The sequence below is a fragment of the Pelophylax lessonae genome, assembly GCF_965119305.1.
Source record: "Pelophylax lessonae genome assembly, chromosome: 8".
In the NCBI taxonomy this organism is placed as follows: Eukaryota; Metazoa; Chordata; class Amphibia; order Anura; family Ranidae; genus Pelophylax; species Pelophylax lessonae.
This window is the reverse complement of record NC_138775.1, coordinates 301,701,730-301,718,016: the sequence shown is the minus strand read 5'-3', so window position 1 is coordinate 301,718,016 and position 16,287 is coordinate 301,701,730. Positions and strand designations below refer to the sequence as shown.

The 16,287-nt window shown below is 43.1% G+C and overlaps 1 protein-coding gene across 1 annotated transcript in view; it reads right to left on the bottom strand.

The window, feature by feature from the left end:
* LOC309561796 (cytochrome P450 4B1-like) overlaps window positions 1–16,287 on the bottom strand; it is a 146,689-nt gene that overhangs the window by 29,174 nt on the left and 101,228 nt on the right. Inside the window, exons 7-9 of the mRNA XM_082265827.1 lie at window positions 9,672–9,778; window positions 5,150–5,340; window positions 3,280–3,413 (exon numbers count right to left, since the gene is read on the bottom strand). Of these exons, the coding sequence (XP_082121953.1) occupies window positions 3,280–3,413; window positions 5,150–5,340; window positions 9,672–9,778 (432 nt within the window). The remainder of the gene's footprint in view (window positions 1–3,279; window positions 3,414–5,149; window positions 5,341–9,671; window positions 9,779–16,287) is intronic.

The window sequence follows — 16,287 nt, the reverse complement described above, 5'->3', positions numbered from 1 at the left end:
CTATAGGTCAGTTTTTAAAGCTGAACACCGGGTGATCATCGCAGCTCTGTATTCAATAATACATCATTAACAAGTTTTGGACCCGAGGCATGTGACATACACCGAAAATTAAATTCATTGTAAGACACAGGGCATATCTAGAGCGCCCCCTCCACAGCCTGTTACATAGTTACATAATTAGTCAGGCTGAAAAAAGACACAAATTCATTCAGTACAACCAATAAAAAAATAAAACCGAACCATACAATCCCATACACACAATCCCATACACACAATCCCATACACACAATCCCATACATACAATCCCATACACACAATCCCATACACACAATCCCATACCCGCAGATAATCCAGAGGAAGGCGAAAACCCCAGCAAAGCATGATCCAATTTACTACAGCAGGGGAAAATTCCTTCCTGATACCCCCAAGAGGCAATCGGAAATATTCCCTGGATCAACTTTACCTATAAATATTATTACCCAGTTATATTATGTACACCCAGGAAAGAATCCAGGACTTTCTTATAGCAATCTACTGAGCCGCCCAGAACCACCTCTGGAGGGAGTCTATTCCACATTTTCACAGCTCTTACTGTGAAGAAACCTTTCTGTATTTGGACACGACATCATTTTGAGTGCCCCCTTATCCTCTGTGATGACCTTAAAGTGAATAATTCAACACCAAGTTCACTATATGGACCTCTTATGTATTTATACATGGAGATCATATCCCCCCTTATGTATTTATGCATGGAGATCATAATCCCCCCTTATGTATTTATACATGGAGATCATATCCCCCCTTATGTATTTATACATGGAGATCATATCCCCCCTTATGTATTTATACATGGAGATCATATCCCCCCTTATGTATTTATACATGGTGATCATATCCCCCCCCCCCTTATGTATTTATACATGGAGATCATATCCCCCTTATGTATTTACACATGGAGATCATATCCCCCCTTATGTATTTACACATGGAGATCATATCCCCCCTTATGTATTTATACATGGAGATCATATCCCCCCCCCTATGTATTTATACATGGAGATCATATCCCCCTTATGTATTTATACATGGTGATCATATCCCCCCTTATGTATTTATACATGGAGATCATATCCCCCCTTATGTATTTATACATGGTGATCATACCCCCCCCCTTATGTATTTATACATGGAGATCATATCCCCCTTATGTATTTATACATGGAGATCATCTCCCCCCTCTTATGTATTTATACATGGAGATCATATCCCCCCTTATGTATTTATACATGGAGATCATATCCCCCCCTTATGTATTTATACATGGTGATCATATCCCCCCTTATGTATTTATACATGGAGATCATATCCCCCCCTTATGTATTTATACATGGAGATCATATCCCCCCCTTATGTATTTATACATGGAGTTCCTCCATGCCCCCCTTATCAGTTTGGTTGCTCTTCTCTGCACTTTCTCCAGTTCCCGGATATCCTTTCTGAGAACTGCAGCCCAATATTGAACTGTATTGTGATGAGAACAATCTCGCCACTGGGCGTTGGAGAAGCCTGGTTGCTCGCCTCCTGCAATGTGACTATGGACCCTCTCGTCAGCCCATGCTGAAGGTAAACCCCATGGCGATTTGACTGTGTTGGTGGCATCTGAGCGCTGTTTGGATATGTTGAGCGCTCAGATCCAGGCTATCTGGGGATAGGTTGAATGTGGGGGTTCTGTTCAGTAGACTGGGAGTTATGCATTTTTGTGTCTTTTTGTGTTTCTTAACCATGTGGCTAATGGAGGTCGCTGTGAAAACAAGCTTTAGCTGCAGAGAGAGGGGGGGGGGGGGTTGTTTCCAGCAGCCCCCTCCTGAGGAATGTCTACTGATTAACTGAGTGCTTTTGTCTAAAATAGGACAGTATGTTAATTGGGTCTGAGACTATTGATAAGCATGTTAATGAGCTCACCTAGCTGTCTACGAAGGGGGGAAGCCAGGATGCATTGTGGGGATGTTTTGCTTCTGGGAGTCTGTAATGTGATACATGTCTGCCTCAGTGTTAATTTCGTCGACTAAAACCGACTAAAACGTTTTCGTCTACTAAATTAACACAATTTTAGTCGACTAAAATACGACTAAAACTAAAACAATTCAGACGACTAAAATACGACTAAAACTAAAATGGCATTTTAGTCTTAAGACTAAAATACGACTAAAACTAAAATGGCATTTTAGTCAAAAGACTATAACTAAAACTAAATCGAAATTTGCTGCCAAAATTAACACTAGTGCATGCTCAAAGCTTAATACCATAAATAATAACATACTAGATTTTTAACTCCAGGACCAGCAGTAGTATATAATGAGTTTGTAAATTGTAGAGAAATGCTTAAATAATGCATTACAAATTACAATTGAACACCCATTCGATTATAGATGACTAAAATTAGTTTTAGTCGACTAAAATGTAGGACGTTTTAGTCGACTAAAATGTACTGGAGTTTTAATCGACTAAATACGACTAAAACTAAAACACTCGCAGAAGACCAAAATGGGACTAAAACTAAAATGCCATTTTAGTCCTAAGATTAAGACTAAAACTAAATTGAAATTTTCTGCCAAAATTAACACTGGTCTGCCTGTGTCACAGTCTTCCATTTGGTCCCCTAGGGGAGTGTCCACCAGGTGGGAGACCTGCATAAATACAGGGGCAGGTAGCCCTCAATAAACAGACCACTGCTTGACTTTCAACACAGAGCCTTGTCTCGTTCTTGGGGGGATTCACTGTATGCTGTTGGAGACTGATTGCTAGGAGTGTAAGCTGATTTATGCTTTTCCTGTTCGTCTGCTAGCAGCTATTCGTGAGGTTCCAGGTTGGAGTGCTATTTTGTATCCAGTTCGGGAGTTTGATGTTCTGTAGTAGCTGTGCCTGTCTCTCAGAAAGGGGCATATCGCCTAAACGGATTTTAACCCCTTGTCTGCTGAAACGGTCTGTTACATGTATATTCTGGTACTCCGGCCATCCTGACAGTCAGGACATGCTGAGTACGGCCTCATTCACATGGATGTAGTTAGGCATGTACTCGTGTAAGGGCCATGTTCTCCCACACAGGGACGAAACATGTTCCAAATGCGGCACTCCCATTCATGTTCAGGTGTGGGGGAGGGGTTTCATTTATTCTATGTGACCCGGTATCAGCCCCTGGCAGTCCCTTTACAGCAGAGCACAGACAGGGAGAGAGAGAAGCAGTACAAGGAGCCAATCACACGATTCCTTTCCACTCACCTTCTGGCACTGAGCGGCCATCGCAGAATGTGATTGGCTTGTTGAGTTGTCTGGCCAGAAGCGGCACCGGAGGACAGAGACGTAAACTCTCCTTAATGCACATCGTGGTGTAATAAAGGCGACTCAGATCCTCCCTGAACATACAGAGAAAGGCGTGTCACCAACCGAACATACAGAGAAAGGCGTGTCACCAACCAAACATACAGAGAAAGGCGTGTCACTGACCGAACATACAGAGAAAGGCGTGTCACTGGCCGAACATACAGAGAAAGGCGTGTCACCGACCGAACATACAGAGAAAGGCGTGTCACTGACCGAACATACAGAGAAGGGAGTGTTACCGACCGAACATACATAGAAAGGCGTGTCACTGACCGAACATACAGACAGAAGCGTGTCACTGACCGAACATACAGACAGAAGCGTGTCCTTGACCGAACATACAGACAGAAGCGTGTCCCTGAGTGATCATACAGACAGAAGCGTGTCCCTGAGTGATCATACAGACAGAAGCATGTCCCTGAGTGATCATACAGACAGAAGCGTGTCCCTGAGTGATCATACAGACAGAAGCGTGTCACCGACTAATCATACAGACAGAAGCGTGTCCCTGAGTGATCATACAGACAGAAGCGTGTCCCTGAGTGATCATACAGACAGAAGCGTGTCCCTGAGTGATCATACAGACAGAAGCGTGTCACTGACTAATCATACAGACAGAAGCGTGTCCCTGAGTGATCATACAGACAGAAGCGTGTCCCTGAGTGATCATACAGACAGAAGCGTGTCCCTGAGTGATCATACAGACAGAAGCGTGTCCCTGAGTGATCATACAGACAGAAGCGTGTCACCGACTGATCATACAGACAGAGGCGTGTCACCGACTGATCATACAGACAGAAGCGTGTCACCGAGTGATCATACAGACAGAGGCGTGTCACTGACATCTCCAGTAATACATTGATCAGTGCTCATACTATAGACCAGGGGTCCCCAAACTAATGCCCTCCAGTTGTTCAGGAACTACAACTCCCATCATGCCCAGTCCTGTCTGTGAGTGTCAGAGTATTACAATGCCTCATGGGATTTGTAGTTCCCCAACAGTTGGAGGGTCGTAGCCCGGAGATCCCGGCTTTACACTGCACTGATGACACCGGCTGGGTGCCAATTCACTATAAACATTTATTAGGGGGACACACATAATACAGAGCAAAATGAAGACAAATCGCCTCTGGGAGCGCTGGAAGGCTCTAATAGTGGAAGGAGACCGGATGGCGTCCATAATGGCTTGGCTGACACGTTTCGAGGAGAACGCTCTTCCTCAGAGCCAAAAGAGCAAATTACCCAACATGCATTTATATATGTATATTCTGTACCGCCCTCTTATATAAGCTCCACCCCTCGTGCATGATTAGGGGTGTGTGCATCTCTCCAGGGTATAATCCTATCCTTCCTGAGCAAATGTCACAGAGCATACACTATGATGTCATCACAATTCAATATCCCATTACAAATCACACATCCATGCGTTTAATAAAATGCGTTTAAACCAAAAAACTCCTTGAAAGTTTACCCACCCCCACATCTTCCAATGACGTGTGATTTATATAGGCACCCTTGATCTGCCACCTTGCACCGCCTGATGAAGCTGCCCCAGAGGCATCATAGATGCATTTTATTAAACGCATGGATGTGTGATTTGTAATGGGATATTGAATTGTGATGACATCATAGTGTACGCTCTGAGACTTTTGCTCAGGAAGGATAGGGATCAGTCTAGGATTATACCCTGGAGAGATGCACACACCCAGCCCTCCATTCTTGGTTCTGTGCTTCTGCAGTTCAATCATCAGAAATTGTGCTTACTCACCATCCCATAGTGTCTCGGCCCCCCAGGACCTCCTGGATCTCCTCCCGGCACTTCTGCTGGTGTTCTGGATATTGGGCCATACAGTACAAGATCCAGGAGATGCCGCTGGCCGTCGTGTCGTGTCCTTCAAACATGAAAGTGTCAACTTCAGCACGGAGGTCCTCATCAGACAGACCCTGACCGTTCTCATCCTGGCAAGAAAAGACAACCTATTTGATGTGATAGCCCAAATCAACATAAAGAGTAGAAATACCACCCTGAGCACCCAACAGGCAGTAAGAGGGGGCGGGTTTTATAACAAACCATAGGACTATGTTGTTTGCGTGTTCTTATAGTGACATTGTTAGGCCTAGACTGGTTAGGGGAAACTTCAGTCAGGACAGTGCAGTGTGAACAACCTAGAATGGTCGAGTATAACCATAGCAAGAGGGACAGTCTCTTAAACAGATCTTCGCCGGCTAACGTTGGGGTCCTGTAGGCGACTGTTGGTACACCAGGATTGGTGGTTGTATCCTGCAGGCAGTAAAGACGTTGTATCATTCTCCTTTCACTATGCCGTGCCAACACTCGTTAACCAGAAGAATGCTTGATGAATTGTATTCGATTTGCGCCCTAAGATTGCAATGTGTGAGGCGCAGTCAATTATACAAGAGAGTGGGGAAATAGTCAATATTCAGCTCTCAGTGATATATTAGATGTTAAGTGCGGGTCGGCCGGTGGCCAGCTCACCAACTCCTCAGGAGATGTTGTATCTTCTGTTTAAAAGGGAGCTCCCCTCACAGGCAGACCCTGAGATTGTGTCTATGGTAGTGGTGATTTGTTTAGCAGTTCAGCTGGTCTGGAGGATCATCAGGTCTCTAGGCTGCAGGTGGAACAGTAGATGTGGAGAATGTAGCGCCCTCATGGTAACCACCCAAATTGGTGGGCTGCACAAGAATGTTCTAAGCCCAATCAGTTTTAGCCTTCACAGTACCCTTTGTTTGGATCACCTAGTCTCTAGTATCCCTTGTGTAGGTCACCTATTCTCTAGTGTACCTTGTGTAGGTCACCTAGTCTCTAGTGTCCCTTGTGTGGGTCACCTAGTCTCTAGTATCCCTTCTGTAGGTCACCTAGTCTCTAGTATCCCTTGTGTAGGTCACCTAGTCTCTAGTATCCCTTGTGTAGGTCACCTAATCTCTAGTATCCCTTGTGTGGGTCACCTAATCTCTAGTGTACCTTGTGTAGGTCACGTAGTCTCTAGTGTACCTTGTGTAGGTCACCTAGTCTCTAGTGTCCCTTGTGTAGGTCACCTATTCTCTAGTGTACCTTGTGTAGGTCACCTAGTCTCTAGTGTACCTTGTGTAGGTCACCTAGTCTCTAGTGTCCCTTGTGTAGGTCACCTAGTCTCTAGTGTCCCTTGTGTAGGTCACCTAGTCTCTAGTGTCCCTTGTGTAGGTCACCTAGTCTCTAGTGTCCCTTGTGTGGGTCACCTAATCTCTAGTGTCCCTTGTGTGGGTCACGTAATCTCTAGTGTCCCTTGTGTAGGTCACCTAGTCTCTAGTGTACCTTGTGTAGGTCACCTAGTCTCTAGTGTACCTTGTGTAGGTCACCTAGTCTCTAGTGTACCTTGTGTAGGTCACCTAGTCTCTAGTGTCCCTTGTGTGGGTCACCTAGTCTCTAGTGTCCCTTGTATAAGTCACCTAGTCTCTAGTGTCCCTTGTGTAGGTCACCTAGTCTCTAGTGTACCTTTTTGTATAGGTCACCTAGTCTCTAGTGTCCCTTGTATAAGTCACCTAGTCTCTAGTGTCCCTTGTGTAGGTCACCTAGTCTCTAGTGTCCCTTGTGTATGTCACCTAGTCTCTAGTGTCCCTTGTGTATGTCACCTAGTCTCTAGTGTCCCTTGTGTATGTCACCTAGTGTCCCTTGTGTAGGTCACCTAGTCTCTAGTGTCCCTTGTGTGGGTCACCTAGTCTCTAGTGTCCCTTGTGTGGGTCACCTAGTCTCTAGTGTCCCTTGTGTGGGTCACGTAATCTCTAGTGTCCCTTGTGTAGGTTACCTAGTCTCTAGTGTACCTTGTGTGGGTCACCTAGTCTCTAGTGTCCCTTGTGTAGGTTACCTAGTCTCTAGTGTCCCTTGTGTAGGTCACCTAGTCTCTAGTATCCCTTGTGTGGGTCACCTAGTCTCTAGTGTCCCTTGTGTGGGTCACCTAGTCTCTAGTATCCCTTGTGTAGGTCACCTAGTCTCTAGTGTCCCTTGTGTAGGTCACCTAGTCTCTAGTGTCCCTTGTGTGGGTCACCTAGTCTCTAGTGTCCCTTGTGTGGGTCACCTAGTCTCTAGTATCCCTTGTGTGGGTCACCTAGTCTCTAGTGTCCCTTGTGTGGGTCACCTAGTCTCTAGTATTCCTGGTGTGGGTCACCTAAACTCTAGTATCTCCCATGTGGGTCATCTAATCTCTAGAACCATTTGTGTCGGTCACCTAACATTTATTACTCCTTGATGTAAATACAGATATTATCGGTACCAATAATTGAGAAAACATGTTATCCTGAAACTATCTGAGGTAACTGTCAGTAACACAAGAGATGTGGGGGAAGGGCTAGCAGAAAGAAGAGGATATACAAAGCCATAAAAGAAAGATATCTGGGAAAAGTTGGACAGAACTTGAATTGCCATCCAGGCTGGATTTGTTCATCTTTACTGCATGGGGGTTGATGGTATTCGTAGTTTACACAAGAAAGATGCTATTGTTTTATCAAGGTCCGCTCACAGAAATTGGCAGCATCAACGGGTATTTCCTGTACTTGCTGAAGGTATTCTTATCCTTGCTGAAGGTATTCTTATCCTAAGTCAGCCTTTTTAAACTGGGGTGCCTTGAGGGTTCTTCAGGGGGTGCCTTGGCAAAATGCCTAAAAATTGCCAAAAAAAATTGTACACAAACCAGCATGTGGATGAAGCCTTCCCTTTAGTTACACAAAGCCACGTGTGCTTTTTATTGTGCACCATTACAACCTTTTAGCTACTAGTGTCCCAATGACAAATGGGATAATCAGTTGGTAAGGGGGATGTCAGTTGCCTCCTTGTTTGACTCTCCCCTGCCCCTCTCCATCAGTTTTGGGGTCACATTAGCTGAGTGATGGAGAAAAACGTAGAGATAAGTAAAACATTGGAATACTAGTCAGTACCAGTGTGCAAAAGTGTATTTGCTTTGGAAGAATAAATCCCCTCTACCATTGGGCATCCTATGTGTGTGGATGTTGCTGCATCATGTAAAACTATTAGAATCGTTTTTACATTTTAGAATGGGGCGCCTCGAGATTGTCCATCATTTTTAAAGGGTGCTTTGACTGAGAAAAGGTTGAGAAACATCGGCCTAAGAAAACAAATGCAGCCACCGCATCTTAGGCTGGGGAGCTGCAATTTATTCGTTTTTTTGCTCTTAGGTTCAGTTATGCCTTCTTGCCAGCAAGTTCTACTTTAATGTCCATTTCTATGAGGTTCTTCCCTACAGGAAAGGAGGAAGAGGAGAGGATACAGTGGAGAACCCATAGAACGTATCCTGGAGAGGAGACAGCGGAGAACCCTATAGAACGTATCCTGGAGAGGAGACAGTGGAGAACCCTATAGAACGTATCCTGGAGAGGAGACAGCAGAGAACCCTATAGAACGTATCCTGGAGAGGAGACAGTGGAGAACCCTATAGAACGTATCCTGGAGAGGAGACAGTGGAGAACCCATAGAACGTATCCTGGAGAGGAGACAGTGGAGAACCCATAGAACGTATCCTGGAGAGGAGACAGTGGAGAACCCATAGAACGTATCCTGGAGAGGAGACAGTGGAGAACCCATAGAACGTATCCTGGAGAGGAGACAGTGGAGAACCCTATAGAACGTATCCTGGAGAGGAGACAGTGGAGAACCCATAGAACGTATCCTGGAGAGGAGACAGTGGAGAACCCATAGAACGTATCCTGGAGAGGAGACAGTGGAGAACCCATAGAACGTATCCTGGAGAGGAGACAGTGGAGAACCCATAGAACGTATCCTGGAGAGGAGACAGCGGAGAACCCTATAGAATGCATCCTGGAGAGGAGACAGCGGAGAACCCTATAGAATGTATCCTGGAGAGGAGACAGCGGAGAACCCTATAGAATGTATCCTGGAGAGGAGACAGCGGAGAACCCATAGAACGTATCCTGGAGAGGAGACAGCGGAGAACCCTATAGAACGTATCCTGGAGAGGAGACAGCGGAGAACCCTATAGAACGTATCCTGGAGAGGAGACAGCGGAGAACCCTATAGAACGTATCCTGGAGAGGAGACAGCGGAGAACCCATAGAACGTATCCTGGAGAGGAGACAGTGGAGAACCCATAGAACGTATCCTGGAGAGGAGACAGTGGAGAACCCATAGAACGTATCCTGGAGAGGAGACAGTGGAGAACCCATAGAACGTATCCTGGAGAGGAGACAGTGGAGAACCCATAGAACGTATCCTGGAGAGGAGAGTCAGGGACAGGTAGGAAGACTTGTTGTAGACTACTTGCACGAGCGCAGAGGAGGATGTCCAGGAAATCCAGGTGTCTCTTCTGCTGAATCTTTTCCAGTTCCTCCTCATTCCGGAGACTTTCCTTTCTTTGTTTTATAACCGTGTCTAAAGACAGAACATTCGTATCAGGGAGGGGCACAGGGCTCACAGGTATATGTTTTGCCAATAAATGGTAACCCATAGCAACCAATCAGCTTTATTGACCCAATTTAAATAAAAGAAGGCTGAATTTTGATTGGTTTTGCTGATTTCTGGCTGTTTGTTATGCATTACTATTCACAAATTATTAAAGAGGTTGTAAAGTCAGGAGGTGCATTCTATGCATTAAGATAAAAAAAACCTTCTGCTTGCCCCTCCCCCCTGAGTACCCCTGAATACTTACCTGAGCCCCCTCTCTATCCAGCAATGTCCATGAGTACCGTCTGGGACTCTTATCTCCTGCTTTGCTGAGACACAGGGCCAGATTCATAGTACGGAGAATTGGCGTTTCGGCGGGTTTTTGTGAACCGGCGAATTTTTAAGTCTGAAATTGGTATTCAAAGAACGGCGGGCGGAAAATAACGCCAACTGTGAGATTCATTAAGATCAACTAATGTCAGGACTGGACTTAAAAACAGTCCAGCTAAAAGGTGGACTAATTTTTTCAAAATCACAAAATATGGCAGGAAAAAAATAAAAAATGTGTGGGAAAGATGTGTTATATGATTTTGAGCTAAACTGCTTTTAAACTGTGTGAAAATGTTAAGTAGAAAAAAAGATATTAATAAAAGTGTAAAATGCAAATTTCCTGACAGACTCCATGGCAGCATACGTTTGGGTAGTCCCGCCTCCACTCCTACCCTATAGGACCCCACTCCCATAAATCTTTGCTCCCTTTCAGCATCCGTGTTCTTTTTTTGTCCTCCTCCATGCACCTGTTTGGTGCTGAATCCCTACGAATATGGTCGTTTTATATGACGCAGGGTCGTTTGGAGTCGGCAGGACCTGTTTTCCCAATAAGCCCTTGCTGCTGCGGGGTATGGGATGGGCAAGTTGAAGAGGAGCCAAGAAGTGCCTGACAATGCGGGTTGGTAATGGCATGGCCGATGACCCCGCTGTGGTGGGTGGCCTCATTGTATTGCCCCAACGCTGGAATTGTTGTCCTGGTCTATGGCTCTAAGGTGTCCCTGGTGTCTAGTGCGACTGGAGGGGTAAGTGTTTTCTTTATCCCTTTTTATTTTCATACCTGGTGGTCTAGCGAGTGCCTGGTGGTCTAATGTGCGGCTCCTCGCTTTGTTCACAGTCTTCCTGGTGGTCCGGGAGGCTCTGTGGACACCGCGGAACGCTATGCATTCCATCTCCGGCGTCCTCGGTCGCTCTGCGCATGCGCGCCGACTGACCAAGAGCGAGGCCTGGTTCGCGCATGCGCAGTAGCGGCGAGTGCCGATACTCGCGCATGCGCAGTGCGCCTTATGTGTTTTATTTTTGCAGCTCCTCTTCTAGGACGGAACAACCGCAGGGCACGCGGGAGGATCGCCATGCTAATCCGCAGCATCACCGCTCCTCCTCCAAACATGGCTCATCCAAGTCCAGATACCGTAGTAGAGACCGGTCACCTCCCAGGTCTTCACGCCAATCCAGCGAGACTAAGTGCTGGGGCTGTGGTATCCGTTTACTGGACGGTGGATCACTATGCGACTCCTGTTATTCCCGAGCATCGATTGAAAGGGGAAGATCTGACCAACAACTTGAGTCTATGGTCAAACGCATAGTCAAGGATTCGCTGGCTGATTTTAATAGACGTCACTCTCCAGCGCCAGAGCCATCGGTATCTCCAGTTAGAGAGACCACTAGCGGAAGAGCCCTCGAATCCTCTGAACCTAGCCATCCCTCGGTATTCGAGTCTGATAGCGATTCGGATCAGGATGAACCAAGTTTAGGATTCTCTTTCAATTTGGTTCCACCTTTAGTAAAGGCCGTCAGAGAAACTTTAAACTAGGAAGATCCAGTAGTCTCGGCTCCAAAGCAGAGGAAACTCTTTAAACAGCTGAGCAAGGAGCGGCTGAATTTCCCGTTTATTCCTGAATTAGGAGAAATTATAACGGAAGAATGGAGTAAGGTGGAGAAAAAGAATTCTATGATCTCAAAATTGGCCAAGCTCTATCCATTCAAGGAAGAGGAAGTCAGACATCTGGAAACTCCTCCTCTGGTAGATGCGGCTGTCATGAGACTAGTGAAGCACGTAACTTTACCTCTTGAGGATACTGTTTCATATAGTTACATAGGGCCTGATTCATAGTACGGAGAATTGGCGTTTCGGCTGGATTTTGCGAACCGGTGAATTTTTAAGTCTGAAATTGGTATTCAAAGAACGGCGGGCGGAAAATAAAGCCAACTGTGAGATTCATTAAGATCAACTAATGTCAGGACTGGACTTAAAAACAGTCCAGCTAAAAGGTGGACTAATTTTTTCAAAATCACAAAATATGGCAGGAAAAAAATAAAAAATGTGTGGGAAAGATGTGTTATATGATTTTGAGCTAAACTGCTTTTAAACTGTGTGAAAATGTTAAGTAGAAAAAAAGATATTAATAAAAGTGTAAATTGCAAAAATAGCTCCAGAGTCAATTTCTGGCAGATAGCTCATGTGAGCATGCTCCAAACCAAAAACTAGGCTGAAAATAACATTTTTGAAAACGTTAGTGGGAGTTTTATTGAATTTGCGGCAAATACCGCCGCAAATTCGCGGTAAAACGGCGCTATTCCGGCGCTAATAAATTTTTTTTTTTTTTTTTTTTTTTTTAATTTTTTTTTTGCACATATCTATGTATGTCTATATATATATATATGAATCACAAAAATAAATATATATATATATATATATATATATATATATAGATATATATGTGTGTGTGTGTATGTGTATATATATATGTATATATATATATATATTTAGATATATATATATATATATATAGATACCCAAAAAATAATTATATGTGTATGTATATATATATATATATATATATATATGTTTTTTATTTATTGATTTGCCTATGTGTATGTATGTATATATATATATATATATGAAAAGGAACACTAACACGGCTCCTCCCCGAAAATTAAACATTGTATATGTGTGAAATTAATATATTTTATATTTTTGGGTTGGTTAGATATAGAAAGTAACAATAATATATGTTTTTTTGCATATGTATATATATATATATATATATATATATATATATATGCAAAAAACAATATATTATTGTTACTTCCTATATCTAACCAACCCCAAAAATATATTAATTTCACACATATACAATGTTTCATTTTTGGGGAGAAGCCGTATTAGTGTTGCTTGTCATATATAACAACATACAGTTGTAGGTAGTTCAGGGATTCGAACACCCAAATACACTGTTGCAAGGCAGCGGTGCTAACCACTTAACTACCTAAAGCTGATGACATTTTTTTCAAAGCATGTGTGATTTGTACTTTAAAAAAAAATAATGATATATATATATATATATATATATATATATATATATATATATATTCTATTTAGACCCAATTCAAGCTCAAATAATTTTTATTTATTAAAATTTTTTGATGGACTAATTTAATCAAACTATATTAATTTTTAGAGCCCATTCACATTAGCGCGACTTGTCAGGCGACTTGTCAGCCTGACAAGTCGCGGTATGTCACGGTCCATTGAGTAGTACAGGACCCGTTCTAATAGGAGCGACACAAGTCACTCCGACTTAGAAAAAGGGTCCTGTACTACTTTGGGGCGACCTCGGAGCGACTTGCATAGACTTCCAGTATGTGAAGTCTCTGCAAGTCGCGGTGCACAGCGGTGCACGCGACTTCACAGGTCACCCCCCGAAGTCGTGTCGCCTCAATGTGAATGGGCTCTTAAGGTGCCAGTGCATGTATGCTTGGTATAAAGATAACAAGAAACAAAAAAAAAAAAAAAAAAACCTCAGAGACCACAATTCCCAAATAATTAACCTAGTTTAGTAAAACTGTATATAATCAACAAATTTTTAAAAATAATCCTGCATGCTGGAAATTATATATAGGTGTTTAAAACATTTATTTCTGTGAAAAATTAGTATTTTAAACTTAAATTGATAGGCTAAGAAACTATCAGTGGCATATATTATGAAATAAATGTAACAAAGTGATTATGTTTGTGTAAATTGTGTTTTGCAAAAATGTTGCAAATATGTATTGAGCTTGATTAAATAAACTGACCAAAATATCCAAGTGGTTAGCACAGCTGCCTTGCAATAATGTATTTGGGTGTTCAAATCCCTGAACTACCTACAACTGTCTGTTGTTATATATGACAAGCAACACCCCAAAAATAAAACATTGTATATGTGTGAAATGATTATATTTGTTGAGTGGGGAGCCATATTACTGTTGCTTCCTATATAGAGCCACATTACACTCTGAAAAATAGCAGTGTTTGAGCTTGCAAATCTGAGAATTGATTGAACATATGCAGTGCAACCCCAGAACTCAGAATTCAACAACCAAAAAAAAGATATGTAGATATATATATAAAAAAATTACTACATCAAGTCAACACACATAGGAAATGCTTTCAGTAATCTCAGAATGAGCACAAAGTGGCTTTTTCATTTAGACTAATGGGCCATACACACTATAAGATTTTCTGAAGATTTTTTCCTTTAGATTTACCAAAACCAGATAATATGAGGTCAAACCTAAACACTTTCAATTTGTATGCAATCTGGCAGGCCCTTGCACTACATAGAAAAGGTAAATCTGAAGGAAAAAGTCTTCAGAAAACCTTATAGTGTGTATGGCCATACATGATCCAATTTTCTTACAATTTTCTGTCCAATTTTCTTGAAATTTACCTTCAAGTATGTAGTACAAAGGCCTGCCTAATTGGATAAGTGAAAGTGTTGTTTAGCTTTGACATCACATTATGTGGTTTGTGGTTAATCTATCAGAAAATTGTACAACAAAAATTGAACATGTATGGCCATACACACTATAAGATTTTCCGTAGACTTTTTCCTTCAGATTTACCTTTTCTATGTAGTGCAAGGGCCTGCCAGATTGCATACAAATTGAAAGTGTTTAGGTTTGACCTCATATTATCTGGTTTTGGTAAATCTAAAGGAAAAAGTCTTCAGAAAATCTTAAGCCCCGTACACACGTACTGATCGTCGGCCGAACGATCGGCTGTCTTTTGTCCAGGGCTGTCCTGTCTGTTGAAAACTGCAAAAGACTGCACACGAATTTTGTCGGCCAACAACAGACGACTGCAGAAGTGATGTCATGTGATGGTTAACTTTCCCTGTGTTTTTTCTTTTCTGAGCATGCCCAGTCTTGCAAATCAGCCGATTGTCGGCCGAATTCTGTACTGACTGGCGAACAATTGGCCGTTCTGGTGTTGGCCAACAAAAATTTTAATGCCTGCACGACAGATTCTGTTCGGCCGAAAATGCGCTGTCGGCTGTCGGAAGCATCATACTAACAAGCCTACAATCGGCCGATCGGTCGTCGGCCGAATATTTACGGCCGAAGATCGGTACGTGTGTACGAGGCATTATAGTGTGTATGGCCCATTAAGCTGGCCATACATGTTCAACTTTTGTTGTACAATTTTCTGGTAGATCTACCACAAACCACATAATGTGAGGTCAAAGCTAAAAAAACACATTCACTTGTATCTAATTAGGCAGGCCTTTGTACTACATACTTGAAGGTAAATTTCAAGAAAATTGGACAGAAAATTGTAAGAAAATTGGAACATGTATGGCCAGCCTTAAGCCTCGTACACACGTACCGATTGTCGGCCGTAAATATTCGGCCGACGACCGATCGGCCGATTGTAGGCTTGTTAGTATGATGCTTCCGACAGCCGACATCGCATTTTCGGCCGAACAGAATCTGTCGTGCAGGCATTAAAATTTTTGTTGGCCAACACCAGAACGGCCGATTGTTCGCCAGTCAGTACAGAATTCGGCCGACAATCAGCAGATTTGCAAGACTGAGCATGCTCAGAAAAGAAAAAACACACGGAAAGTTAACCATCACATGACATCACTTCTGCAGTCGTCTGTTGTTGGCCGACAAAATTCATGTGCAGTCTTTTGCAGTTTTCAACAGACAGGACAGCCCTGGACAAAAGACGGCCGATCGGTCGGCCGACGATCAGTACGTGTGTACGAGGCATTAGTCTAAATGAAAAAGCCACTTTGTGCTCATGCTGAGATTATTGAAAGCATTTCTTATGTGTGTTGACTTGTAAGAAACTTTGATCATGGATGGCCAGCCAAACACTCATTCATTAGTGAACTGGTGATTTTGGTTTAGGAACCAACAGACCCAATTAATTACTTTGCTGGGCGTTTCCTATACTGGGTGGGTGTAGTTTAACCAAGGTTATATAAAGGGATGTATGAGATCATATCATTTGGCCTGTGGAAGGGCCACAGGTCTTTATGTCCGAATTTGCTTTTGGGGTGGGGGTTTGCTGGCATGCCTAAAGATCCATATTGCAGTAAGTGTATTCTGTTGGATGAATACTTTTCATGCTCTAACTGTTTGGTATAGTTTTTGCAAAGTGTGTCTTTATGTACTCT